This window comes from Leuciscus leuciscus (genome assembly GCF_965113295.1).
Source record: "Leuciscus leuciscus genome assembly, chromosome: 16".
Taxonomy (NCBI): Eukaryota; Metazoa; Chordata; class Actinopteri; order Cypriniformes; family Leuciscidae; genus Leuciscus; species Leuciscus leuciscus.
Window position 1 is genome coordinate 5,240,027 of NC_138740.1, and position 18,905 is coordinate 5,258,931.

At 37.8% G+C, this 18,905-nt stretch overlaps 1 protein-coding gene across 3 annotated transcripts in view; it reads left to right on the top strand.

Annotated features, from left to right (window-relative positions):
- The first annotated feature begins 356 nt into the window (after positions 1-356).
- Positions 357-18,905, top strand: part of gabrg2 (gamma-aminobutyric acid type A receptor subunit gamma2) — a 110,030-nt gene continuing 91,481 nt past the window's right edge. For 2 of the 3 annotated variants that reach the window (XM_082141341.1, XM_082141342.1), the window contains exons 1-2: positions 358-824; positions 15,528-15,670. In XM_082141341.1, coding sequence (XP_081997467.1) covers positions 709-824; positions 15,528-15,670 — 259 coding nt within the window. In that variant the 5' untranslated portion in view covers positions 358-708. Of the gene's footprint in view, positions 825-15,527; positions 15,671-18,905 lie in introns of all 3 variants that reach the window. The other variant, XM_082141343.1, reaches the window with a different exon arrangement.

Consider the following 18,905-nt stretch of genomic DNA (forward strand, 5'->3'; position numbering starts at 1 on the left):
AAAAAAAACATTTAAAGGTAGCCTACAACTATACATTGTCAGCCTCTTCGTCTCAACATAACAACATATTAACCTATATAAAACAGTAACGTTAACTGTTAGTGTTATTCAGCCTCTAAATTCAGAAATCTAAATTCGCGTTCGAAAACACAAAAATGCCGCGATAAAAACGCACACCAACTACATTACAAAAGTTTTGTTTATTCCCTTTTATTAAATCATGTATTTTTTAATAATGATAATAATCTAATAATAACACACACACAAACAACAACAAAAACACGTAAATTCAGACGCTATGCCTGCGTGGTAGTTATAATATTAACTGGATATTATAGTGCACAGATTTTATTAATAGTTCGCATTTGGATCCATCTCTACCACGCATGTGTTGTGCTGCAGCGACGTGCATCAGATCGGCTTTCACACAATTCATCTGCATCCACACTTTTACCAGTTATACTGGACCCGGAGAGATCGCATTGATATTTTTGCATCTAATTCCAGTGCTCTGCCCATATCTGAATATAGCAGGACACTCGGCTTCATTTGGTGTGCGCGTGTTTTGTTGTTTTTGTGACGGCTTGTAGGCTATTGCATCGCAGCAACGGCTCTGAGACGCCAAAGCCAAAGCGATCTGCTATGTGTAATAGCGAGGAAAGGCAGTAAATAAGGGGGACGCGTCGATCTGTGTGAAGAGAGAGCAAGATGGTGATCATGGCTTCTTTTCATTTTTCCTCTGAATGCTTGAATGCGATGGCCATCCCCGAGATCACACTCAAGCTATTTCTATGGGCTTTTCTATTCGCTTATCTTCCTTTGAGGTAAGAATATCATATTGGCAGACGAATTTAACATGTTAATATGTTATGATACGCAAACGTTGTGTTTGGAGTGTTTGCGATGATCGGTGCTGCTCTATTTCCCATGGATTCCTTTAATCTGTTTGGTTAAATGTATGTTTTAACATGCATTTATGTTACGTCTAAATGTATGTTTTCACATTGTATAATGTGACAGTTATATTTATAAAGGCTATATATATATGCTAATAATATATATTAAATTAAATATTGAATAGATTTATACACCACCAACATATATTATACATGCAACCTCATAATAATAGTTATATAATGACAGTATGCTACCTATTCAATGAGAAAAGGTGTGTCATGATTCAAACAGCCATTAAACAATCTGGGAAGCAGGAGATGAGACTTTTCCCTCTATTAACAGTATGCTATTTCTCATTGTATACAGTCAAAGGGGTAAAGTTCATCTTTGTCATGTACATGACGCCATTTCAGTCCAGACATTTGTTTAAGAAGATTTAAGTCAGCGATTGACTCCTCCTCTCCACCTGCTGTTGGGATAATTCTGGCCTAACAGTCTAAGTTGGATACTACCACAAAAACTACAAACAAATAATAAACACATCAAAGTGTTGATATAAAGAAAGATCATCAGGGGTTTACTGGGTTTTACCTGTCATGTTTTATTGGGATTGACATTTTCTTATCTTATGGTTCCCTGCAATAATGCTGCACAATATACAATTTTGAAATGAAGCTATATATTTAGTATGTACCATTGGCCTAATCAAACCTCAGTAGGCACATCATCTTGAACCTGCTGTTCCTCATAAAGTACTGTAGGTGTAATTTTTTTCAGAAACATGATGGCCAGGAGAGTCTCTAATGGGGGGAAAGAGTGAGCCCAGAGCTATTGGGGGTCCCACAATGATTTTGACAAACGAGGAACCCCCATCTCCGGATCCCTAATTCTACAGAGGGGGCCCAATTAAATATAGCCTACTGTACAGGGGGCCCAGAAAACCTAGCGACATCTGTTTGGTGAAAGGAAGTCTTGTGTGTGTGTGTGTATATATATATATTAGTATATTAATCTGATGCTTGCTACTACTAGTATTTGTTTAAAATAAAGTAACGGAATAACTCAACCTTTATTTTTCAACCTTATGATGTTTGCAGACTAATATACTGACAAACCGAACGTGTTAAATGGAGACATGAACAAATATTAAGTCAATTATTTGTATTTTGATCGTCTTAAAAGCCTACTTAGAATAATAATTAGAAGAGTATATAGTCAAATAGGTCAGATAGGCCGTCATTGTTTTAGAAGATCACTGACAAAAGCATCTGTTGTAATATTGTAATTATAGTAAAAGCCTGCTTATGTCCCTATATAACCCGCCCTTTATGTTGGTTTAAGTGAGATCTCATAACATAATAGGTTTCTATTGTATCCAATCCAATTTCACAGGGCATTCACCTATTCACGACTATTGATTATTGATTGGGAAAGGCTAGTCAGACCATGTATACAATAATTGATGTATTCTAACTGTTACAGGAGCTGTGCAGAAATTCAAGTTCTTAACAGTGCTGTAATCTCTGATTGACAATTACTTACTGAAGGAATAGCACTGGCAATGCTACTAATACTGTCACTCAGGGTCATCTCCCTAATCTTCATGATCTTTAAAACCGAATACTGTAGGTGTTCAACTATTTTTAAAAGGAAGTTATATGTAGACATGTAATCTCAGCAGTAGATGTCAACAGTTCTCTTGAAAATATCTCTCCATACGTAAATTGACTTCGATTAGGGTCCTGAAGGGCCACTGCCCTGCAGAGTTAAGCTCAAACCCTGATCAAACTCCCCTACCTGTGACTTCCTAGTGATCCTGAAGACCTTGATTAGCTTGCTCAGGTGTGTTTGATCAGGGTTGGAGCTAAACTCTGCAGGGAATTGGCCCTCCAGGGCAAGATTTGAGGAGCTCTGACCTGATGAAGTTATTTTATTCCTTGCAGGATATTTTTTTCTGACCCGTAAGGCATATCCTAGGCAAGTGTCAGATTCAAGGAGATTAAAAGCTGACAGCGGGTGACTGACAGTGTGGCACTGGTGACACTTGTTAGCTGTACCCCAAGATTAAGTGACATTTACATCTAGAGATGCACCACAGGGATTAATACTGACTATAGCAGCATGATAAAAAGATTTGGATAGTACTGGCTTTGATTGGACTCAGCCTGCTGGTTTAAGAGCAAGGCCCTTAGTAACACCACAACCTTGTCTTCTGAACCAAAGCTCAGCTATTTGTTAGTTGACAAAGCCACCAAAATGCAGGTGGTGTGTTGCAGAAAATACAGTGAGAGATATATTTTGATATCCCCAATTAGTTTTTTTCCCCAAATGTAACAAATCTTTTCATGACATTTTGGCTGCACAAACATTTTAGAAAATGCATGTTGTGGTAGATAACATGGGGCTTGGCATCTCATGGCCCGGTCCATAATCCAGCCCTGAATAATGTCTGTCTTTCTCTTGAGTTTGCTTGTAATGAAGCAGTTGTAATTAATCCTTAAAGGGGTACTTTACCGCTGGCAAAATGGCCTTTCAATAAAACTTGGCTGCCTATTCAGTAGAAAGGCACAAACATTTTTTGAAATCGGTGCTACCTCACTAGAGAAATCAGAGATTCTTTTTGCCAAATAGGCAGGTAAACTTCAACACCCATAATGCACTAGGTGTTGTTATATGTACTGTATATGTTGCTGTCCGAGGCCACTCCCACCAGTCTGCTATGGGTACATTTACTATGGTCAAATACTGCCTTGCTTTAGTAGGAAATCCTTCTTAGCAAACTTTTAGTCATAGTGGTGTCGACTTGTATTGTTCCCGGGGACAAATATTCAAAGAGTAAACTTTTAGCGGGTGTGAGTTACTTTCAGTTTCCAGTGAAGTATCCAGCTTGTTGTAGGAGGTGGCTAAAGGCTTTAAAGAATCGTAAATATACAGAGAACGTTGCAACAGAAAATCTGAAAAATCCCAGTGTTTGTTGACATTTCAAACTCAATGACCACAAACAGAGTGTTTTAGCCCAAATGGAGGGGAACAATTGAAAGAAACTGGCGTTCTGTCAGTTCCACCCAATCCCCAGAAGCAAAACACTGTCACGTACAGGTAAGAAAGCTGTTGCCATAGTGTTCCATTTATACCATAATGCTGTTTAAAGAGTACGATACAATTTTCAGTGATAAACCTACGCTTACAATAACTCTTCTGCTAATAACCCTCTGCCGATCTGACTGTCTGTGGGCAGGGATACAAAAATGCGGATGTAGAATCTGTAGTTTTCACAAAAGCCCTGGAACTGTCAAAAGTAGAAAAACGTGTCATCCGGCGGACTTTTAAAAAGTAAACTTCTTTTACATATGCTACCGACATTGTAACAATACAAAGCAGGGTTGAAAATCGGTTAAGTTAAACTTTAAATGTCCATTAAAAACTATTATAATTATAACAGCTTGTTATGCAGCCTGATATTGCAAATTGGTATTTCTTACAATATTATTTAAATGTATTGTCGAAATTATAAACACATTGGTTTATAGCGCAAATATCTTTACCATTTAATGCACTTTTATTCTTCTAGTTATTTACTTATAGTGGCTAATTAATCGGAATTCACAGAAAATAACTTAATTCCGCATTTAACTCATATTTTAAGTCAGTTTAATGTAATTAAAGTTGAGATTACTTAAACATCCAAATTGATTGTACTTAAATTTACGGCATGCAGCAACTTTTTTACAGTGCAATGAATAGACGTCTGAAAAACACGACACCATATTCTAAGGCTTTACGTGAAGTATGGCAAGACAAGTTGCATAAGTAACCTGAAATGTTCCCTTTTGAGTGGAACTCAATGCTGCATCATGACGTTGACGCTATGGGAACATACCCACGCCGCCATACTGAGGAAAATGCCTGACCAACAAGGTTAGGAAGTATGCACTAGCACAATATATTTTGGCCTAAGGAACTGAATAACCCAGAGGTCTCATTCCTGGGGTCAATTCAATTCAATAACAAAAGCTAGCTATAGCTAGTACCTTAGAAGAAGCCATACTCTTTGAGTTGAGTGGGCTCTGGTGCCTAAAGGCGAAGGCAAAGCTGTTCTTACAAAAGGAATTTCTTATTATTACTGTTAATCTAATTGTTGCATCTACTACAGTGGCACATAGCAAATGCTGCTCAAAACGCTATGTTCCTCACCAAATGAATGAGAAGGGTTTTAAGTAGGGATGCACGATATATCGACCACATATCGAAATCAAATTCTTGTTCGCCAGTGTTTCAGCGCAACGAGCGCGTTGTGGCGGAAGGAGTGCGTCTACGGCGTCAAGCCTACATGACAAGCACAGTCAAGTTCGCTTGAGCATTTGCAGCATTTTGTGCCATTGTAAGTTGTAATATGTTTATTTTGTGTAGCCTATCTAAGTAATCTCATATAGGATGCGTTTGGTTGAGTTCATGAACGATGCAGTAAAGCGCTTCATTGTACAGGTGATCATCTTTACCTTTAGCATGCGCAGCTCAAACAGCAATGCACATTTATAACTATAATTGGGACTGTCATATACATGCAATTATAATGAGAACACTATTGTAATAAAACTTTGTGAATTCTCTGGGTTATAATTGTATACACTATTGTAATATAAAAGTTGTAAATTCTTTGGGTTTAGTTGCATTCTTCAGCAACCGTTGAGTTGATTTACCTTCTAGCAAAGCGATTCAGTTTAACGTTCGTTCTCTTCAGCTTCAGCGCGCACAGCACACACAGCAATTATGTAATTTGAAAACAGTAAGCCTAATATTAAAGATGTTTACTATTACTGTAATATAAAAAAAATATGTTTCATAAAAAAAAAAACATTGATGCGTTATTAATAACTAGCACTTTTTTGTTCTCGTATTATTTTCATCAACAATATGGTTTGATTAAAATAATTTCGTTGTCCGTGTGGGGGTGATTCCACTTGATTTATCCATGGCACATGCATTTTGTTTCTTTAAATGCAGCCCAATGTTATCCATGACTTGTTTGCATTATTTAGATATTTTATTTACATTTTATTTAAAAAAAATGTTAGACAATAGATTTTTTGGTAACACTTTACAAGAAGGTCTCATTTGTTAATGCATTAACTAGCATGAACTAACAGAGAGCAATAGCCTTTGTTAATGTTAGTTAATAAAATAGCCTATTTGTGTTCATGTTAGTTCACAGTGCATTAACTAATGTTAACAGATACAACTTTGGATCTTAAAAATGTCTTAGGAAATGTTGAGCTTAACATTAACTAAGATCAATAAATGCTGTAGAAGTATTGTTCATTAATTGTTGGTTCATATTAACTAATGCTAACAAAATGAAACCTTATTATACAATTTGAATTTAGATTTATCGGCCAATATATCAATTATCGGCTTTCAAATGTAAAGAATTAGGCCTATCAGTTATCGGTATCAGCCAAAATGTTCATATCGGTGCATCCCCAACACGCTGAAACACTGCAACTAAACCCAAAGAATTAACAATGTTTTATTACAATTTTGTTCTCTATAATGTTTGTGCAGATATAAGTCGTAATATTAAGTTTATGTAATATGACACTCCCAATCATAGTTATTGATGTCGTGCATTGCTGTTTGAGCTGCACGTCTGAAGCTGAGGATGATCACTGACGCGCTTTATGCCTCAATAATTCTTAACCAAATGCATCCTATACAAAGTAAATCAGATAAATATAGGCCTACACAAAATTAACACCATATTACAACTTCCATTTGCACAAAACAAAAGCCTGTGAATGCACATGCAAACTTATAGTCATAAAGGTGCAACTCTAGCCTTGGTCCCAAACATAACTCCGGCGCTCCCTTCATTTTTCCTCGTGTCTGCTTTACGTGTTTCGTGGTTGAGCAGCACACTTGTGCATGACCTTGCTTAATCGACGATTGAGAAGTTTTAGCGATTAAGTTTTTATCTGCAATTAATCGATCGGCGATTAATCGTTAGCATCCCTACTAAGTTAAACTTAGACAAAATGTGTTTTAAATGTTATAGTGTCATTATTTAATTTAATAGTGATTATTTAATGTCTAAATATAATTTTACAAGCAAAACCTGTGAAAGTATATTAGTGAGTAGAATAAGCCAATGAGTAGTTTGTTTCACTATACTAGTGAGGACAGTGCATAGACTTCCATTGATTTTTTTGTACTTTTTTTTTTTATCAGGTTAATTATATTTGGTACAGACTTCCCACTCATGTTCATTGTAACCCTGCAGAGACTTCACGTCACCAAGAACAACATTAACCAAATAATTAAATTCCACAGGGATCCATGGGATCCTTACAACCGGGTTTGTTGAAAATCTGATTGCAATTATACAAATGTAATTTCAGTCACACTGTTGGATAATATTTGCTGCTTGGTGTAAAATGGACATGCATGGTAATTCTATATAAATGTAAGTAAAACAGTTATGGTGTAACATAAATCAATGTGTTTTAGAACTGCAGGACTCTGCATTCATCCACAAAAAGAAAGAAAGAAAGAACGAAAGACATTGCATCTTTCAAGTATTCTGTAGCTTATTCTGAATTTAAACCATCAGTTTTGGACACTGCAAGGCTAAACTGCACCTTTGCATTTGGAAGCAAATTTTTTGAATCAGGTTTTGTTTTCTGTCATTCACAGAAATACATCACACCTGCTACACAGAAGTTCGGCCAATCTCCAAAAGTCATCTTCACAAAATGCTGAATGTAAATGAATATATAATACATATTATTAAATGAAACAAAACTGTTGTGAGATTCTCTCAGGTTGTGTTTGCAGTGGAACCCATCGTGACAAAAGAGTGGCAACATTTCTGCAAAATGATATTACGTTGAGTTGTGCACATTTTACTACAGTTTCAATGTGAAATGTCCACTGAGTGGCCCTAAAAGCGTGTTCAGTTTTATCCAAAACAGATGAACGTGAATCTGGCAATATTTTATTATGATGGATTTTGTACGTTTCACCGCAGTTATGAATTGAAATGTCCGATGAGTGGTGCTAAAATGTTAATGCTCTATCGCATTTTAAAATAAAGTGCACCTTCATTAAACCCTAAACCTACCCGATAGTGTTAACAAAAGCAAATGAGACATAAAAATGTAACTGCTTAAGCAACCATGCCATTTTAGCTTGATTCTAGTCGTCTTTGAGCTCTTTTGACATAACTCGTGTTTCACAGGATTTCATATCCGAGCTCTTCACATCACAAGTACATTACTGTACCAGCTGAGCTACCGAGCAAGCTTAGTACGTCAGAAAAGCCAAACATATGGAGCTGGTTATGGGATGCAAACTCCAGAGTATTCGTTAACAAATCATGCACTATGGTAAAAGTGTTTTGAGGTCATAATATAATATCTTGCTAGGAGCCGCTTGAAAATAATTCTTAATTAATCCATAAGCTGTCCCTAATCATACTTTTGTATGAAAAGGATTAAATGTGCTTGCTGTTTTGCTGCCTCTAGTGTTCATTTCTGTTGGAAACTGCAGCGGTATGAATGTATTGGTACATATTTTGCCTCAGGTACGTGATGTTGCCTCAGGTACGTGTTTCCAATGAGCCTGTGTTGGTATTATACATATATATAGTTATATCTTTATATAAAGCACTATTAAAGGGGATGTTGGATGAAATTTTCACTTTTTTAGCTTTTTTTGCAATTATTTAGGTTTGTGTCTGGCAGCTCAGAAAATCTGAAAAGAAAACATGCTGCCAGTTGGTTATAGGTGGTCTGAGCTGTTTCAATTTGCAGCCAGTTTCTACGTAGATAGCTTGCTATTTGAATAAGACAACTTACGACTGCTGAAAAAAAAAAAAAAAAATTCTATAATAAAAAGCATATGATATATCTTACCTTTCAAGCAATGTGGAAGCAGAATGGCTAAACATAAAAAATAAACCTTTACAGCCATGTTCTCTCTGCAAGCACAGACTGTTATTTAGTTTAATCAGTCTTTCTTTTTATAGCCATTAAATAACCATTTTGACTGAACTTACTGAACTGAGCTGAACTTTTTCTTTCGCTGATCTGTACTTACAAATGCTCTTCCAGAGTTTTCATTTACGATTCTGAAGTTTTCATTCACCATACTGGCACATATCTCTCGTGGGGGCGGGGCTAACAGTGGTGTGTTCTCATTGGCTTCTGAGTTTTTGATTGACAGATTTTTGACCTGGAAGTGAAGACGTCAGTGTTGTGTTTACATGTTTACATTACGTGTTTTAGTGATATAAAGTTAGGAGTTTTGTTTTTTAATTGTATCTGTATTTATCTTCTAATACTACTTTGTCAGCATAAGCTTTCAGGAGCAGTATTTGAATGCGCGAGAGAAAATGAATGTCTAGAGGTATAATTGCAGTACATTAAAATACTGTATAATAACGAATAGTATCTAATTCCTTTAGACAGTATTTGTTTGTTCTTGATAATGTTAAATGTTTTTTGTTGGTTTTTAAGCATTGTAGGCTTTAATTAGATTGCCATGTAACAATTTAAAGAGAATACTAGTTTCATATACATATGTGTGATATTTTCAGCCATCAAGAAAGTCTCTCTAACCAGACAATCAAAGTTAGCAACCCTGGCCATCACGCTACCCATAGTTAGCATATGCACTTACACCATCACAATTAATGATCAGTCAATTCTGAAGAATTCAAACAATATGAAAATTGCAACCAGATGGTGGCTTGCTTTCAGATGGTACAGACCTTCAAGGATATTTCATTATATTCTTTATGGTCACTATACATAAGTATGAAAGTGAAAGTCTTGGATGTTGTGACAGTCCGACCTCAGTATTCTCATAATACACAGTACTAAAAATGCAGAATTACATAATATACACATTTTTTTGTAAAATTCATATATTTTAAATTATGCAATGATCATTTGAACAGTTCTTGTTACAGTAAATGTAACAAAGCAGTGACTGGGTACATTGTAATGGAGTATACACAAGTCTAAACAGATACTCTCCACCCAAAATGTTTTAAATCTCTCATCCTTTACTCACCTTCATGCCATCCCAGATGTACTATATGACTTTCTTCAGAAGATGAGCTCTTTAATGTATAATAATCTAAAATACTGGACAGCACTGTAAAGTAAAAAAAAAAAAAAACACACAGGGTGAACAGCAACGGTCCTAGTACTGAGCCTTGTGGTACTCCATACTGAACTTGTGATCGATAAGACATTTCTTCATTTACTGCTACAAACTGATAAATCAGATAAGTATGATTTAAACCATGCTAATGCAATTCTATTAATGCCAACATAATTTGAGTTTATTTAAAAGAATGTTAAGGTCAATGGTATCAAATGCAGCACTAAGATCAAGTAACACTAATAGAGAGATACAACCACGATCGGATGATAAGAGCAAATCATTTGTGACTCTAATGAGAGCTGTCTCAGTACTTTGGTACGGTCTAAATCCTGACTGAAAATCCTCGTAATACACATATGGGATTGCCGAGTGTGACGAAGACTCTGACTGAGTAGGATCCATGTGCAGCTTTATTACAAAAGGTGAAAGCTCAGTGTACAAACAGGCGTAGGTCAAAATACCAGGGCGAACAACAATATCAGAGACAGAACAACAAACGTGGTCAAAACTAGCAAAAGTTCAAGGCAAGCAGCTAACAACAGAAGTGAGAGTCCAGGTGAAACAGAGATCAAGGGCAGGCAGAGAAGAGTCGTAAACGGTAATCCAAGGCAGGGTCCAAACACAGGCAGAAGATACAATGACAAGATAATGCTCAGCAATGCAGCCGGGGCAAAGAAGACTTCGCAAATTGTGCATGAACAGGCAGGGTTTAAATAGTCTGGTGATGAAGATCAGGTGTGCAGTAATCAGTCCCAGTATGTGGCTTCTTGGGAAATGTAGTTCAAAGCCAATGCTAATATTCAGGAGAGTGAGACCTCCGGTGGCCGACAGAGGATTCTTCACTGACATTCGTGACAGAGCGAACGCCATCCTCGATCATGGGTGGGGGGCCTGAGTCACCGCCTTCCTCCTCCACCCTCGGACCACCGGCAGGTTTCAGCAGAGAGACATGGAAAGTAGGAGAAATACGATAAGTGGCTGGTAATTCAAGGCGGTATGACACAGGATTTATTTGTCTCAATATTTTGAAAGGACCCACATACCTGGGACTGAGTTTCTTGCAGGGTAATCGAAGACGGAGGTCTTGGGTTGAAAGCCACACCCACTGTCCAGGAGTGTAGTTCGGACTGGGGCGACGATGGCGGTCAGCTTGCTCTTTACCCCTGTTTATGGCACGTTGTAGGTGGACATGCGCTTGGTTCCAAACCGCCTCACTTCGTTGAAACCAGTCGTTCACAGCAGGTACTTCGGACGGCTCTCCGGACCATGGGAAAAGTGGGGGTTGGAACCCCAGAACGCACTGAAAAGTAGGGGTGGGGAAAAAAATCGATTCTTCGATGCATCGCGATGCGGACGTGGACGATTCTGAATCGATTCACAAATGTCAAAAAATCGATTTTCTAAAAAAAAAATATATATTTTTTCTAATAACGTAATATTGACGGAACGCAAAAGGCGGAACTATAAGCGAACGTGCAGTGCGCGGACAGTCTGTGGCGTGCACATAACAGAGACACGCACATACATAACAGACTCATGATGGCTGAGCGCCAAATTCGAACGGCACCTTCTTCGTTAAAAGCTAATGTATGTAAAATTGGCCATTTCATTGTTACCTATTTAGTATTTTTGTATGAGAGCTGCTTTCTGTATTGTTTAGTTTTCACATCAGTACACTGTAAACCGATACGTACGTTATACTGCAATATGTGCAATTTCAGTCACAAAAAGTTACATTTTGACTGTGCTCTCTGCAGATGTTCATTCACTTTTTTTGTATAAGCTGTTTTTGATTGTAGTATACAGCAAACATTTCAAGTCATAACTCTTTATTATTTAGTTGTGTATAAGAGTGGCTTTGTATGTTACTAATTGAAGCTACAGTAAGTTGTTCAAAAACGTTAATTTTGTCTTCTTAATGATTAAATTGGTCAATTTTCTTCTAGAAAGACAAGGTGTTCAGGTGGAGAAAAAACTTTTTCTTTACCTTGACATGTTTCGACTGCAACCTGCAGTCTTCTTCCACCTGAACACCTTGTCTTTCTAGAAGAAAATTGTCCAATTTCTACAGTATGTTGGTTCTGATCTACTTCCTAAAGGAAATAAGCGTTTCATTTATTTGTTATTGTTTAGTTCAACTTGATGAGTCACAACACAATGTGATGTATTCATTTCTGTGTTCTACAGAACATAAGCTACATACAAATAATTCTGAAGTTATAACTACACGACACAGAAAGTGCTTTGAGTTGTTGTTACTCAATAAAAGAGTTAAGTAATTCAGCAGCTGACTTTTTTTAATACTGCAATCACTTTGTAGTGTATTTTCGTTTACTGTTGTGAAATGGAAAATCAATAATCGCTAATCGAGAATAGTTAATAATCGAAAATCGACTGTAATCGAATCGGGACTTCAATAATCGTAATCGAATCGAATCGGGAAATCAGACAGATTAACCACCCCTACTGAAAAGGTTTTAATTTTGTGGAGGGTTTGAGAATTGAGGTCTGTGCATATTCTGCCCAGGGAAGAAAGCGACTCCAGTCGGATTGATTCTGCTGACAATACATTCTGAGGAATTTGGTGAGCTCTTGGTTTAGTCATTCCGTTTGTCTGTTGGATTGGGGGTGGTAACCTGAAGTGAGACTTATATTGACATTAAGTAATCGAAAGAAGGCTGTCCAAAACCTTGATGTGAACTGGGAACCCCTGTCGGAGACAATGTCTTCCGGAAGACCATAATAGCGAAATACATAGTGGAAGAGGTGTTCTGCGGTTTTATTTTCAATAGCTGTCTTTGTGTTGCCCTGTATGGCTTTCTCTCTGCCAGAAGAGGGCGCTGCAGGACATTTAACAGTTGATCTCGTTTTCGTAGCCCTTGAATCAGCAGCATACAATCTACATACTCATACAATCTACATGCTAAAGTGAATCAATGTTTGCGGGGGAATTTCCCACATTATAAGTGGGAGACCTGCGGGAATTATAAAAATGATGCGCAATACTTGCAATCTCGCACCGGAATTCGAGCCTTGTGCTAGTATCTCTTCCTCGTGTACCTTCATAGCCTGGTCGTACTCGACGGTGTGTTTTTGCTTCAAGTGGTGAAACAAGTTTGTTGTGTTTCCACCTTTAGCGGTAACAGTTTTCTTGCATATTTTGCTAAATATTGTGCATTGTTGGAGGTCTGACCTCTTAACCAAACCACTTCCTTACTATTGAAGTAGCTCCCTTTTTGGTACTAAATCATCATCGGAGGCTGACATGCTGCTCTTACTCTCAGACAGGTGTTGTTGTTGTGCGCGATAGGGAACGTAAATGTGCCTTACGTCTTCGCGTTGCTATATCATTGATATCATGATATGACACTTTTTTTATCATTAAAAATGTATACCAGTGTTATCGTGGACGGTATGATATGGCACACCCCTACTTCCCGCGCATTACCTGTTTGTACCCCACACATGGGTAGAGACTGGCTCCACTTAGAGATTATAGAATTTTGCGAATATGTTAGGTGTCGCCCTGCCCGCAGCTCTGCAGATGTCAGCTCTCACTCCGAGGGGGCACGGCTAGCCTTGGGACTGGTACGCCAAGGCGATGACATCCATTATCCAGTGGGCCAACCTCTGATTGGAGACAGCCTTTCCCTTCTGCTGACCTCCAAAGCACGTAGTGCGCAAACGTGACACAGCAGCGCAAGGGATGGGTCTGCCTCCTCTGGGGGCAGCGCTTGCAAGTTCACCACCTGGTCCCGGATTCAACCTCCTGGCGCCTCTCAGAAACCTGATGACCAGGTTGTGCTTTCCAACTGACCTGCCATCAACAGCATCGTGATGTGCTGCAATGGCGGCAACATACACCTACAAGGTGAAGGGGGACAGCCTCCTCTCCAAGCCTTCTTGAAAGAAGGAATTATCAGTGGCCGATCATTTGGAGCATTCCTAAACTATACCTTTGAAAAGGTTTTTCGTCTCCATATTTGGACCTCAAAGCATATAAGCTCCCACTCCCGTTTGATCCAACCCTGATCAAACACACCTAGCTGTGAGTTTCTAGTGATCCTGAAGACATTGATTAGCTTGCTCAGGTGTGCTTAATCAGTGTTGGAGCTAAAGACAGCGGCCCTCCAGGACCGAGTTTGAGGAACCCTGATCTAAAGTATTCTGTGTAAAAGTTGGGTATTTCTTTGTTAACTGCTTAAAAAAAGAATATAAGTAGAGTTCTGCAAGAAGGTTTTAAATGGGCTTCACAAGCTGTTGATGAACAGCTTGTGTTGTTGAACAATGTGTTGTTGAAATGATGCAGTGTTTTTTCCCCATATAATGTAAAGTGAAATGTGCTGAAAGTGTTATATTGTAGTCTTGCCTTTCTGAAATGTTTCTGAAGCTGCCAGAGCAGTACAGCTCTCAGTCACATGTTTCTCTCAAGGATATGCCTTTCTATCTTCTACTGACTCCATGGTTACTGCCTCACAATATTGTTTGATTGCTTTGCCAAGGTCCTCAGCATTCATTATCAATTGAAGATAGATGGATAGATTGATAGATAGATGGATGGATGGATGGATGGATGGATGGATGGATGGATAGATAGATAGATAGATAATGGGAATACATGAAATGATGCTGTAGATGAAAACAGAGGCTTGCATTTGCAGCACCTTCCCCTCACAATCTGACTTTAGGAGTGCTGCCAGGGAGAAAGACAGAACAACTGAGAGCACGTTTCCACCTCTAATGCAACATTATTATTGTATTTCTGTCTGTCTCCAGCCTGCAGTATCACACCCACAGTTTCTAAAGACTCACTGTCATATTTATCGTTATCTTTGTTCATTTCTGGCCTTTTTTATGGTTCAAGTTAAATTATTACACAACAGTACACAACAACTTACAGCTATCTGTTTATGCACGCCCAATACACATGCATGTAGAAGGAAACGTAGCTATGAGACTATGATTCATAAAAGAGCAACCTACAGTATGAGCTATACAGTCAAATTGCCTGAAGAAAGGTGGAAATAAATGTTTACAGTATAATCACTTGATGGCTTGTTAACAAGATCACGGGTGGTGGTGGCGCAATGGATAAGACACATGCCTTTGGTGTGAGAGACCCGGGTTCGAATCCACTGTGAGACACCAATGTGTCCCTGAGCAAGACACTTAACCCCTAGTTGCTCCAGAGGCGTGCGACCTCTGACATATATAGCAATTGTAAATCGCTTTGGATTAAAAGCGTCAGCTAAATGAATAAATGTAAATGTAAATGTAATAGCAGAACCAAATCATAAGGATATTCATATTGTTAAAACAAAATCAGCATGAACTCAGCTTACCGAACTCAGCTTACAGCTTACATTGTAGAGACTGCAAAAATAAAATGCATTTATAAAAGTGTTGAAAATAGGAACATTAGCATCTTTGATTCACCCTTTTTTGTTTGTTTTATCCATTAGCTCTGTTCAGCTGGAAAGTGATGATGACGAAGTTACAAACAAAACATGGGTTCTGACCCCCAAAGTGTATGAGAGTGACGTCACACATATTTTGAACAGCTTACTAGATGGCTATGATAACAAGCTGCGACCAGACATTGGAGGTAGGTGTCTGTTTTTGTTTATTTATTTATTGTTATGTTGAGCTACTGAGCTTCTGAATGTGAAATTGTTTTATTTTGTTTAAAGGTGAAGTATGTAGTTTCTGCGACACTAGTGACACCTAGCAGAATTACAAAAATAAAGCATATTTTCAAACGACTTTACAAACAGGTAAAAGCTACTTTCAATAAAATGTCCAACATATCAAGAATAGGTTTAACTATGTTGCAATGTGTCATTAGTACCCAATTGAGTAGGCTAGTTGGCTGTGTCAGAAAACTTAGACAGCTGACTAGTTGTCTCACTGCCTTATCCGGCAATGACTTTGTAGGCTTTTGACTTTTTTTTTCTTTTTTTTTTATCGGACACATGCTCCTAAATGCTTTTCACAGTTCTCACACATCTATTTTTAGTTGCATTGTCCAGCCCTGCAACACTGGCTAAACCCTCTGGCTCATCCTGCTAAAGTAGCCAAGCCCTAAACTCTCGCTATAGGTTGAGCTGGAAAGAGATTGACAGATCTGAATGGACCACTCACAATGCTTTGATGGTTCCCGGGAAGCACAGTGTTTACACTTTTGGGAGACATAAACCCATAAATTGCATACTAATAGTAGGCAATAAACAATTGGCTTACAAACTTCTTATATACTTCACCTTTAACAACTGGATAAAATACATATCTAATCTTCAAAAATTCTGAACCTTATTAAATATTTAAGTTTGCACCACTGATCTGTATAATGATTGGATTACTCATTGCATTCTAAACTGCCATCAGGCAGTGAAGTCACCGGAAGTGTTTGAGCGGCCATCTTATTATCCCTACCGACAGAGGGCATCATTGATTTAATGCCAAAACATGACCTAAAATCAATCCTGCTCAGTCTCACAGAATTAGTTTTATGTTAAACGTATTTAAATGAATTGTTATAGATTTGATCTTTAATGCTTATGGTATGCTTATAATGCTTATGTGTCTACTGCACACTTCAGACACAGGTAACTGGTAATTTCTTCATGTATGTAATTACAGAGGAAATATTAAACATGAACATGTGTGATTAGTTGCAGAAATTGATTTGAATAGCCTTGTACAATCATAATTAATACAGGCCTCTTTTACTATATTGCACTATATTGTATGCCTATTAAAATTCAAAGTTTACCATGCACCATTGGAAATAAATCAGTCAGCGTTATTTGTTTGAATAAGTTATGATGCATGTATTTCATTTCCTGATTGAGCAACATCTATTTCAGACTCTTAAAGACAGCGCAAATTCTATAGCATTTTACTAGAATTAGTTTCCAAATGAGTAAAGTGTTATGTAGGCTATATGTTGTTGAATTAATTATTAATTTAACCTTAATTTAAATGATTAACTGCTTCGAAATGCATGCTGTAGACCAGGGGTTTTCAAATTGGGTGAATGTGAGCCTCCCATTAGAGTAGGTAAGGACAGCCGAGCCCCCCCTTCCCCAAAATCCTGTCCGCCTGCCCTAACCCACACACGCCTCTGCAGTAAATGCCATCTTTTGTGTGTTCCAGGCAATGATGAGTTTCAATAACAACTGATAAAATGTAAATATTATTTTATTTCCTCAACTTTCTTAAAAGTGCATTCATAAACGATTCTTTGCAACAACAAATCATTTCCAACTTCATGCAGGCCTAATTGAGGCTACTTTTAAAATCACTGAACATCAGTAGGCCTAACCACAAGTCAACAAAACATGCTTAACGTGCAATCGGTGCCAAAGCTACCGCCGACAACACCTGATGGCTGAAATCGGCACGGTGTGTCTGGGCTATAAGCGCACATTTGAAGGAGATGCACATCATCTCGAACAAAATCAGCAATGGTGGAAAGAGTACTGAAAAACATACTCAAGTAAAAGTACCATTACATTCCAAAAAATGTGGTGTGAGTAGAGTAAAAAGTACTTGTCCAAAAAACTACTTGAGTAAGAGTAAAAAAGTAGCTTATTTAAAAGTACTCATGAGTAGTGAGTAGTGAGTACTCAGCTGCGGATTCTACCCCCTTATAATAAACACTGTGCACTACAATTTATAAATTAGAAACAAATTGCACTTACTGTAATTCACATTATATTTTGTTCTTTGTCAGAAAGATTGAAGAATATCTATCATCCATCTTTTTAAAATGCATCAAATCAGTACACTCATCACCATTTAAATAATATTATTTGAAGAAGAAAAAAAGCATTTAAAATTAGGCGAAAGGCCACTGAGCCTGAGCATGCTGTTGTTGCACATAAAATATCAATGTTCATAACTGTGCAAAGAATTCAAAAACCTTTAGAAACTCATATGATAGTTCAGCATCACACACCATGAGATGGGTTAAATAGAGAGATTAAAAAATACCCAATTTCTCTCCAAAACGGTACCAATTTTAGTGTTTTGATAAATGAGAATCCCTAATATACTCAGATTACCTCACCTAATGCACTGAAAAAGGCTAAGATAGTAGGCTAACACTAATTACACTGTAATTCCATGCGATTAAATATGTTACAATTTAAACGTAAATGCACATTGTTCTAGAAGGGTGGCATCATCCTTTACATTTTACACGGCTACATTTACTCACATTGTAATGCTGATAATATAATTTGTAAGGAAAATTGTGCATTAAATACGGGAGTTATATCCGGGAAACTTTTACAAAAGAAACAAACAAACAAACACACACACACACAAATGCATGTCTCTTTGTAGTCTCGGCGAAGCTGTTTTATCAGCAGCATCCACACACACACAAAAAAACAGTTGAACATGAAAAACGCTTTTGCGCAAGTGGACTTGCCAAATGAAGACGGATTGTATGAAATGGATAAAAAAAAAAAAAACGACCTTTAGTTTATTAACGAGCTGTAGTCACGCACTGACAGAAATGCAGTTCAAGTTAACGCCATGGTTCATAAGGTGCACTGATACTGAATCTGGCGGCATGGCGAGCGCGAGACGCGGTAGTGCACAGATCGTGACGTGCGTCTCTCTATAATGAGATTGTGAAGTAAATGGGAGCGGGAATTCACCGCATTATGAACTCGTCACGCAATACTACGTAGGAACGGATTGCGAAAGCGTGGGCACGGTTTATGAATTTGTGGGTACAGATTGCAAAAACTGAAGGCACGGTTAACAAGTCTGAGAGCGCGGATTAGAAACTCATGGGTACGGTTTATTAATCCGTGGGCACTATTTGT